This window comes from Eptatretus burgeri, chromosome 4, assembly GCF_056783735.1.
Source record: "Eptatretus burgeri isolate ZD-2024b chromosome 4, Ebu_testis_v1, whole genome shotgun sequence".
NCBI classification, from domain to species: domain Eukaryota; kingdom Metazoa; phylum Chordata; class Myxini; order Myxiniformes; family Myxinidae; genus Eptatretus; species Eptatretus burgeri.
In genome coordinates, this window is record NC_140964.1 from 29,066,124 (window position 1) to 29,077,273 (window position 11,150).

At 41.3% G+C, this 11,150-nt stretch overlaps 1 protein-coding gene across 3 annotated transcripts in view; it reads right to left on the reverse strand.

Annotated features, from left to right (window-relative positions):
- RIOK2 (RIO kinase 2) overlaps positions 1–9,148 on the reverse strand; it is a 52,011-nt gene extending 42,863 nt beyond the window's left edge. For all 3 annotated transcript variants that reach the window (XM_085877255.1, XM_085877253.1, XM_085877254.1), the window contains exons 1-5: positions 8,988–9,148; positions 3,059–3,197; positions 2,523–2,639; positions 797–972; positions 457–545 (exon numbers count right to left, since the gene is read on the reverse strand). In XM_085877255.1, coding sequence (XP_085733381.1) covers positions 457–545; positions 797–972; positions 2,523–2,639; positions 3,059–3,197; positions 8,988–9,053 — 587 coding nt within the window. In that variant the 5' untranslated portion in view covers positions 9,054–9,148. The remainder of the gene's footprint in view (positions 1–456; positions 546–796; positions 973–2,522; positions 2,640–3,058; positions 3,198–8,987) is intronic.
- Positions 9,149–11,150: the final 2,002 nt, after the last annotated feature.

Consider the following 11,150-nt stretch of genomic DNA (forward strand, 5'->3'; position numbering starts at 1 on the left):
ATAAGGTATGCATTTTAAATGCTTCTGACTTCACTCCATAGTAGATTTTAAGCATATCATTTTGTACACATTTGAATGGGTGACCACTTTGCTCCAGTACCACAGGTCAGAAGGATGGCTGGCTGAGTCAACCCACCTGGTGTTAATGTAATGGCATGACAGGGGTTCAAACTCAAGACCCAAAGATCTTAAGGCAGCCACCTTCACTGTTCAGCCAACACCAGGCTTTTAAAGTATAATAATACAGCAACAAACAACAATAAATTAAAATAGACTAAACTGGAGCCATTAAAAGAAAAATAAAAAGAATAAAGGAATTAAAATGATTTTTTTTTGATATTTCTAGAAATATCGCTGCATCGTTGACTTCGCTTTTCAAGCACTGAATGGTGAAAGCACTCAAGCACCCGAGGAAAACAGAGCCTCACAATGGGAATGGCTTTATTATTTACTCACAATGGGAATCCGTTAATGAGTTCCATGATAACAGCATGGCGGTTGAAGTCCACGGGTTTTGGGACTGGAAATCCTCGGTCATATAGAGCCTGAAACACAATACCACAAATGTTTGTATTTTACCTCGATTGTGTTTTATAACTGGTTTGAAACATGATTGGGGTTAGTTTAAGAACAGCACAGAATTTAAACCCAAAGCATGGGCCATTGAATCAACCCCTTACATTGTTGATGTCCAACCAGTTTGCATACAAGTATTATTAGGAGGGCACAGAAGAGGGTTTTCTAAATTGGAAATATTCAACAATAAATAAATAAATAAATAAATGATGCAGTCTACCTTCATATATGCAAACTCCTTGAGGGCGGCAATGCGTGAGAGGTAAATCCACGACACATGCCTCCTGTGATTGTGGTAGTCACGTTTATTCCGCAGGTTCCGGAAGGATGTGCGTCCAAGGCGGTGCAACTTGAGTGCCAATTGAGTCCCTTCACCATTTGCTACGATGTAAATATCTGCACCACATGAAGAGGTGGTACGTTCTGGCTAATGCACCCAAGAACCAAGCCTTTCTGTGCACTTCTATTCTACACACACACACACACACACACACACACACACACACACACACACACACACACACACACACACACACACACACACACACACACACACACACACACACACACACACACACACACACACACACACACACACACACACACACACACACACACATACACACACACACACACCTGACACTTTTCTAAATTATCCAGTTTCAACTATTCATAAAATATTATGTAATTTAAAGGATTGGTGTAATGATGCCCAATCGAGGAACAGGATTTGGGCCACAGCACGTCGCTTTCCGGTCCTCGTCCCATCCTTCGCCCAGAGCTTATAAAAGGGAGCAGCGCGGAGCTGCTAAGAGAGCTTTTTCGAGGTAGAGCATTATTCGTGTGCAGCTGCCGTCCTTCAGTGCTGTGTGTGGTTGCTCTCACAATCCTAATTACCTCCACCCACCGAAGGTGGACAGAGAATATGTTTTCACCGCTGTTTGTCTGTTTATTTGTGTGCAGGATATCTCAAAAAGTTGTGGAGGGACTTGGATGAAACTTGGTGGGCAGATTGGGTGTGTGACAATGACAACTGATTTGATTTTGTTGAAGATCAGAATCTGGGCAGATTAATGCGTTCTACCAAGTGCCCCTCTAGTTTCACCTGCAACCGTACCATAGAATAGCTTTTTACCTCTGCCACCTCCTTTAGGTGAAGGAGGTTGTTTTCACCCCTGTCTGTCTGTCTGTGTGCAAGATGTCTCAAAAAGTTGTGGACGAATTCAGATGAAATTTTGTGGACAGATTGGGTGTGTGACAAGAATGAACTGATTAGATTTTGGTGAAGATCTGGATCTGGATCCGGCTACTTGAAGCGATTCTTCATCATTGAGAGATAAGGCTAAAATGATACATAGTACGGTTTCTCAAATAGTTGTGGACGGATTTGGACGAAACTTGATTGACAGGTTGGGCGGGTGACAAGGACGAATCGATTCGATTTTGGTGAAGATCCGAATCCGGATACGAGTTATTTAATTGTTAAAGCGATTCTTCACCATTGAGAGATGGGGCTAAAACGATATATAGCGTGATATTTCAAGAATTTATTGGGCCTGATATGTTCTATTGGATCAGGCATTGAGTGGCAGAGATATGCGCTCTACCAAGTGCCCTGCTAGTTTGAAATGTTTGTCGAAAAAAGGCATTTGTACAATGTGGAATGGAAAAGCATCTTGTTAATCAAATAATTTGGGATGAAATTTATTATCATTGACATTGACTTGTGATTCTAAAAAAGAAACTGACGTGTGAGTTTGGGGTTTTCCTTTTTTAATTCGAGTTCTTTTGGATTCAGTTGCATTTTTCAATTAACAGTAAACACAACTTTGAAGCAGCTCAAAAAGAAAAGCCAAGCAGATATTGACACAATTCAAAGCAATACATATATGAAAATCGAATAGACATTGCTTTTGATGTGAACATATTGGCAATTATCATGTCACCTGATTCTTTCCCGACACCAATCTGGTTTCCGAGAGATGACAAAGCCTCACGTGCCGCGAGCGTTCTTAGTGCCAGGAAGTCGTATCCAGTGAACGTGAGCCGATAACCCTGCACAACTGTATACAAATACTCATCTTGTGTAAGCATTTTTTTGATTTCGCCAAATATAAAATGGATTCACAAGTAAGCAGTCTAAAAAAGGAAGCAGTGCAGTTTGGCATTTCCTTCTCGTGATGTGAGGCAGCCAGAGATCCCCCTTGTGTCAATTCAGCGTCCGCACCACTTAAATTAATTTTTTTTTGACAGATAGAAGGAAAGACATACCAAATATTGAATCGGCTACACCACTTAAATATTGAATCGGCTCCACCACTTAAAAATTAATCGCTTCCAATAAATTATCTTATGGTGGTGTACAAGTTACTTTCACTTGTCTTAAAAGCTACCAACACCACCTAAATGATCTCAAAAACTTGGTGAGGTCGCATTTTGCCTCACAGCATCACGTGCTTTGTGAAACTCCACATTGGCTTACACTTGCTGCGCTCATAAGCGATCAACTTGTTCTTCACCAGTTCCCTGAGAATCTTGTTTGCTCCTCCATGCTTGAGACTTGCAATGGAGGCTACCAGGCTAGCAGGCACCATATCGTGGTTCTTCATACCCATTTCAACCTACAGCACACGCTCAAAATCGTTAGTAATCATAAATCTAACATCAAGAGTCAATGGGCTAAGCTTTACAGGTAATGTGCGATGAACAAATGCAGACAGATCGTACTAGAAATGTACAATTCAACAAATTTCCTCCAGATCCAAAGAAGATTGAAACCGTCGTACAAATCAATTAATCGAGTCAAACATCTTCGAAGATAAACAATGGATTTTGTCGGATAAAGATAAATAAGAGTATTGTTCACTGCCTTTGTAATCAAAGTGCGGGCGACATTTCGAGGGTTAGCCCTTTGTCAGAGCTAGATATGAAAAGTATCTGAAAACTTCCAAGTGAAATCAAGGGTAACATGAAAGCAATTGAAAATAAATGAACTTGTCAAGCTCTTGACTCTTGCAGGATGTTGCACCGATGTAGTCATCTATGGATCATCCAAAAACTTATGATGTCAGATCATTTAAAAAAAAAACAGATCAAAACCGCATTCTTTTCCATAAGCAAGGAAAAGACTGGCATAACTACAACCCACTTCAGTCATCCCATCAATTTTCTATTGTTAAGTATCTTTGAAGATACATGGGAACACTATCCTTCACACAGACTCGTATTGTATTGCATTTTGACAAGATACTTGTGATTCATAGAGTAACGATGATAAATCAAGCCCTGCTCAGATTGTGTCACATGCTGATCAACATTCATGTTCAAGGGAGTTTTCTTTGAACCAAAAATTAACATACCTCGACATGCTTTGGAGCACTTACAGGTAGACAGATAAACAATGATCAAACTCCCAATGGAGTGTGTGTGCTCTCTACCTCTCCATGCTTCCCCCCAAACTAAACCAACTTAGGTTGAAGACATAACAGTGAGAGTAAAGTTGGGGTTGGGAAGGCAGATTCATACCATTAAAGACTTGTAGTCTCTTAAGTTGGTAATACTTTGAAGAAATTAGTCTGCACCAATCACTGGCGATGCACTTCATTGCAGGTGAGGCTTAACCTTACGACAGAATGGACACCACAGTTGGGATTTGCTTCCCCTGCACTACCCCCCCCCCTCAACCCCCAACAAACGTATTTTATTGGAATATTACTCTGTAATTGATGCAGAATAAAACATGCTCCACTACCCGAGAAAAATTGCCCACAATGTACCAGAAGTCTGTTTTGGGTCTCCATTTAACCCTACGTACGACTCATGAAGTTGGGAACCCAGGTCCAAACCCCATATATTGTGTTGATTTGTCAAACAATATCCTTGCTGCCCTCGCCAGAGGAGAGGGCATTGCATTTGGATCCGCTCGTTTGTCCGCACAGAACGTGAGTATGTGTTAATTACATTCGACCCTTTCGGACCCTATCGACCCCGAAGACCCTTCACGCACTTTAGACCCCTTGGACCTCAAAGACCCTTAAGACCCTCTCAGCTTCCTTTCTACCCTTTAGACCTTCACACCTTTCAGACCTTTTAATACCCTGGAGACCCGTTTTAGACGTTTTAAGACCCTTTAGTCCCCTTGAAACAATTCCGACTATTTAGACCTGAAATTACACCGGACCCCTTCAACCTTATATGACCATTCAGGTCACTTCGACCTTTTCAGACCTTTGACCTTGACACATTTACAACTAGACCATTTAGCTCTTTCATTTGGAATCAATGACCTTTCATTTAGTACATCCTTCCATTTATTTGCCAGACAAAACAAGTCCTGGTGAGGGTCTGCAATCTCTGAATTGCTTTTTCTTGTTACAACTGCAAAGGTATATTAATGTCAACCATTGTTTTGTCAAACACAAGGAAATTAGATGCAGGTGGAGGCCATTCAGCCCATCATGCCTGCGCCGCAACACCACACTAATTTATCAACACAAGATCAAGACAAGAATAATGCTAATTTTATTTTTTTTTGCATTTTTTTTTTTTGGACTTTTATTTTCTTTCCAGGGGAGGGAACATGGGCGAAGATGGTTCTTCCGTAAAAAAAATAACATCAACCACACAACACCCCCTTGACGAGACCCCCCACAAACAACACTCGGCACACATGCACACAATCACCTGTCAATGCTCAAGCTACCGAGAAGTCCTGTTAACATCCCCATACCCCTCTATTTCCATAAGTTCCAGGTACCTATCTAAAGGCGCTGTCACACCTTGACGATTTAGCCAGCGTATGCCGACTTATGAAATATTTGTCTAAAACGCTGGCACACGTCGAATACGTTATGGGTAAGTTTGGAATACATACGTTAAGAGCACGCTGAAAAACACTGCCATACGTTGTAGTACGCTGGCTTTCATCGTTGTACTTTGCGGTTGTCCTCAAATTTTAGCATGCTTGAAATTTTACGACGTATGCCAGCGTATGACTCACACGTTCCGCTACGCTGGCCATAAGTTGTAGGCACGTTATGCGATCGTTGACACACATTACTTGCAAGTTACTCATAAGTCGAAACACGTCGAGGTAATGATTAGCGTACCCGAAACTTATTTATAACCTATGAGTAACGTGTTGTAGGCACGTTACACGATCGTTCACACACGTCGAGGCACGTTATGCGATCGTTGAGACACGTTACTTGTAAGTTACTCATAAGTGGAAACACGTCGAGGTAATGCTTAGCGTACCCAAAACATATTTCTAACCTATGAGTAACGTGCTTTGAACCTATATGTAACGTACCTCCAACGCATATTGATGTATGTAGATGTATTTGATTGACGTCTTCCGGACGACCACAGAACTTACTGAACGTGTTTCTCATTTACAGCTACCGTATAATGGCGTATTGGCAGCGTTTAAAAAAACAACAACAACAACAATAACTTCCGATATTTCGTCACGTGCTGTTACGTCACGTCCGATTGCCTCTTCAGTTTGATCATGTCTTATTCTTAGTTCCTCTGTGAATATTTTCTGTTTGAGGATATTGTCACGTCGACGTCGAAACTTAAAAGCAAATGTCCGAATACATTTTAAAATTTGTGATCGACTAAAAAACAAGCAGTCATAGACTGGTACTTACGAAATCGTCAACTTGACCTCTGACCTTGTCTAATAAAAGCTGTCTCTAGAGAAGGTAGCGACGCAAACCAGAAGTTTCTACAAAGATTCTGTACCAAACCATCAAAAATCGAATGTTTTGGATGTTTGACCTCACTGTGACCTTGACCTTTGACCGATTTTGACCAAAATCTAATCAGCACAAGCCATCAACCTCCTGAATCACGTGGTGTAATTTGACATTGGTAGCTTCTTCCACTCTCGAGTTATCGTACCTACACACACACACACACACACACACACACACACACACACACACACACACACACACACACACACACACACACACACACACACACACACACACACACACACACACACACACACACACACACACACACACACACACACACACATACGACGGTAGTCATCAATATAGATTTCGTAAGTAAAAAATAATAATAAAAAAACAACAACAACTTCAGATATTTCGTCACGTGCCTTCACGGAGCCAAGGAGAAAAAAAGAAAATGTGCCTTGTCCGAGAAAATAAGTTTCGGGTACGCTAAACATTACCTCGACGCGTTTCGACTTATGAGTAACTTACAAGGAGCTTGTGTCGACGTGTGTCAACGATCGCATATCGTGCGTACAACTTATTCCCAGCGTAGCGGAACGTATGAGACATACGGCGAGTACGTCGTAAAATTTTCAGCATGCTTGAAATTTCACGACGAACGAGACGTACCACGAAATATGACAGCGTACTTCATCGTTTTTCAGCGTGCTCTTAACGTATACACAACTTACCCATAACGTATTCGACGTGTGCCAGTGTTTTAGACACATTTTTCATCGGTCGGCATACGCTGGCTAAATCGTCAAGGTGTGACTGCGATGTTGACACTTCCAATTCTCAGGCGGTTACGATTTAAATCGGTGTGTGGCAGGTTTTTAACAGGCTACGCCACGAGTTCGTCGGCGATATGTGCAGCGCGTTATACCTAAGTTAAACTATCGTTGGGCATAGGTTGTGAACGCCGACAATAGGCTAAGCATTCGTTGGTATAAGTTATCCATAAGAAAACGAAATGTTCTGTGCCCGTTACTAATATGTTATGCATATGACCAACATGTTATGAATACGACCAAAACTTTAAAAAAACCATCAAAATTTCAGCGTACGCAAACGTTTTACATACATTTTTATACGTTGCCATTGCTGGCTAAATCGTCAAGATGTGACAGCGCCTTAATTCCAATTTAAACTTATCGACTGCTTCTGCTGCCACTACCTTTCCGGGGAGACCATTCCATGCACTAACTACTCTCTGAGTAAAAGTCCCCTTCCTTGCTCCCGTCTTAACTCTCTTCTTCTTTACTCTCAAGCTATGGCCCCTGGTCCTCTCACTGTCTACTCTGTTGAATAATTAATCTTCACGTATTTTATCTCGACCTTTCATTATCTTTAACATCTCCATCATATCTCCTCATAACCGCCTCCTTTCCAGTGTATAAAGCCCTGTCTCCTTCAGCCACTCCTCATAGCTGAGTCTAGCTAGGCCCGGAATCAATCTAGTAGCTCCTGCGCTGAACCCTCTCCATGACATATATGTCCTTCCGGAACTGTGGTGACCAAAACTGTACACAATATTCCAGATGTGGCCCTCAATAAATTCCTGTACAATATCAACACCACCTATTTTGATTTATAATTGATCCCCCTCCGAATACAACCTAAAACCCTATTTGCTCTACCTGTAGCTGCCTGGCATTGTGCCACCTGTTTACCTACCGTATCTATTACCACCCCCAGATCCTTCTCCTGTGTGATGCGCTCCAAAATTACCCCTTGCGTCCTGTAATCTCTATTTTCATTGTTCTCTCCCATCCCCAGCACCTTACACTTGCTCAGGTTAAATTCCATCTGCCAATCTTTTGTCCAATCTATGCAAGTTTCAATACTTTCCTGAATCTGATCACCACCCCCTCTGATATCCACTTTACTTCCAAGCTTTGTGTCTTCTGCAAATTTTGAAAGCTTACTCTTCACCCAATTATCCAAATCGTTGATGAAAATAATGAATAGTAATTGTTCGAGGACTGATCCCTGAGGTACCCACGACTTACATCCTCCCACTCACAGCCACTCGTTGCTTCCTACCACTAAGCCAGTTTGAAATCCAATTAACGACCTGACCAGCCACTCCACAAGCCCTCACTTTGGATAATAACTTCCGACGTGGTACCTCATCAAATGCCTTCTTAAAGTCCAGACATACAAGTCCACTGCCATTCCCTCATCCACCCAATGAGAAAAAGCTTCATAGAACTCGAAAAGATTTGTTAAACAGGAACTACCTTTGGTAAACCCATGCTGACCTCCTTTAATTAGTTTGTATTTATTTAAATGGTTCCTCATCTGGTTCTTAATCAATATCTCCAACACCTTCCCCACAACCGAAGTCAAACTAACAACAGGTCGAGAGTTTCCAAAATTCTTCTCTTATCTGGATCATTTCTTAAATAATGGCGTTACATTTACAAATGAGATCCACAAACTCTACCACGGTCTGATATATCAGGTTTTGATACCACATGAGTGTTTCTCATAACATGCACAGGGGATTTCAACATATTGAAAACTCCTTGGAGTCAGGGTGGGAAAGATGTTTTAGGATCGTTTCACGATGTAAATCAAGACGGAATGGAACGAGAACGATACATATACATATATATATATATATGAATAATTAATTAATAACGTAGTTTGACATACCCCGGTGAGGACTCTAAAATCATCTTTGGACAGATACCGCAGCAGAAGGACGTTCAATTTCCCCATGATGTGAACCTGAAATCTCGCAAATTGAAGGCCGAACACAAACTGTACATCACATGGTCAAATCGAGAAAACCCGGGCTTTGTACTTCCGGGTTGTTGTTGTTGTTGTTGTTGTTGTTGTTGTTGTAATTATAGCGTAGGGTGGTGCTTTGACATTTAAAAACCTCTCCATGCTAAAAGTACGGTAATTATTCACTAAAAATGAGTGTATCTTGTGAAATGAACTGCCGAACTTGTCGGTTTTTAAGAAAAGGAAGAGGTTAAACAATCAAGGAGGCGGTATCTGGGAAGAAGAGGAGGGTGCAAGACAGCAAGTTGGTGGAGGGAATTGAGGCATTGTCGTGAAGAAGAGGAAGCTAAATTAAGATAAACGAGGAAGAAGAACCCCCCAAAATAACAGAGACTACTTCAACCATCATGTCTATGGCTATAATTGCCATGTCCTCTTTCCACATTTCATAATGTGAATCTATCACCGATATTCCCTGACATATATCGTTCATTCCGACATATATTGTTACATATTGTTTTGTGTGGTTGTTTTCTTGTTATTTTCTCTTGGACGTACAGTGCTGCTGCAAAACTCACATGGTGAATTTCAGATGAGGTGATTTTGGGAGAATTTTAGTGACTGCTTGGTTTATTCTCCTCACTTGTATCTTCAACTGTTTATTGTTATTTATTCGATGAAGATGTGGTCTTTGCTTGCGTGATATTCATTTTATTTCCTCGATTTTTATGAGCCAGCTCATCTTCGAGCCAATGCTCTTCATTGTCAAACGCATCTTCCTCTTCTTCAATCTGTTGTCCATTATTTTCTTTCTCATTGTAAATGTATCCTTCTTGCTATTATGTGTTTTGTTTGAAAAGGTGCTATTTGATCTGAGTCAGTGACTTCAAGTTGATTATCTCAGCATTATGAGCCCTACATTGAGATGGATCTCAGCATTATGAGCCTTACAATGAGATGGATCACAGCATTATGAGCCCCACCATGAAATGGATCTCAGCATTATGAGCCTTACAATGAGATGGATCACAGCATTATGAGCCCTGCAATGAGATGGATCTCAGCATTATGAGCCTTACAATGAAATGGATCTCAGCATTATGAGCCTTACAATGAGATGGATCACAGCATTATGAGCCTTACAATGAGATGGATCTCAGCATTATGAGCCCTGCAATGAGATGGATCTCAGCATTATGAGCCCTACAATGAGATGGATCACAGCATTATGAGCCTTACAATGAAATGGATCTCAGCATTATGAACCTTACAATGAAATGGATCTCAGCATTATGAGCCTTACAATGAGATGGATCACAGCATTATGAGCCTTACAATGAAATGGATCTCAGCATTATGAACCTTACAATGAAATGGATCTCAGCATTATGAGCCTTACAATGAGATGGATCACAGCATTATGAGCCCTGCAATGAGATGGATCTCAGCATTATGAGCCTTACAATGAGATGGATCACAGCATTATGAGCCCTACATTGAGATGGATCTCAGCATTATGAGCCCCACCATGAAATGGATCTCAGCATTATGAGCCTTACAATGAGATGGATCACAGCATTATGAGCCCCACCATGAAATGGATCTCAGCATTATGAGCCTTACAATGAGATGGATCTCAGTATTATGAGCCCTACAATGAGGTAGATCCCAGCATTATGAGCCTTACAATGAGATGGATCACAGCGTTACGAGTCCTACAATGAGATGGATCCCAGCGTTATGAGTCCTACAATGAGATGGATCCCAGCGTTATGAGCCTTACAATGAGATGGATCACAGCGTTACGAGTCCTACAATGAGATGGATCACAGCGTTATGAGTCCTACAATGAGATGGATCACAGCGTTATGAGTCCTACAATGAGATGGATCCCAGCGTTATGAGCCTTACAATGAGATGGATCACAGCGTTATGAGTCCTACAATGAGATGGATCACAGCGTTATGAGTCCTACAATGAGATGGATCACAGCGTTATGAGTCCTACAATGAGATGGATCCCAGCGTTATGAGCCTTACAATGAGATGGATCACAGCGTTACGAGTCCTACAATGAGATGGATCACAG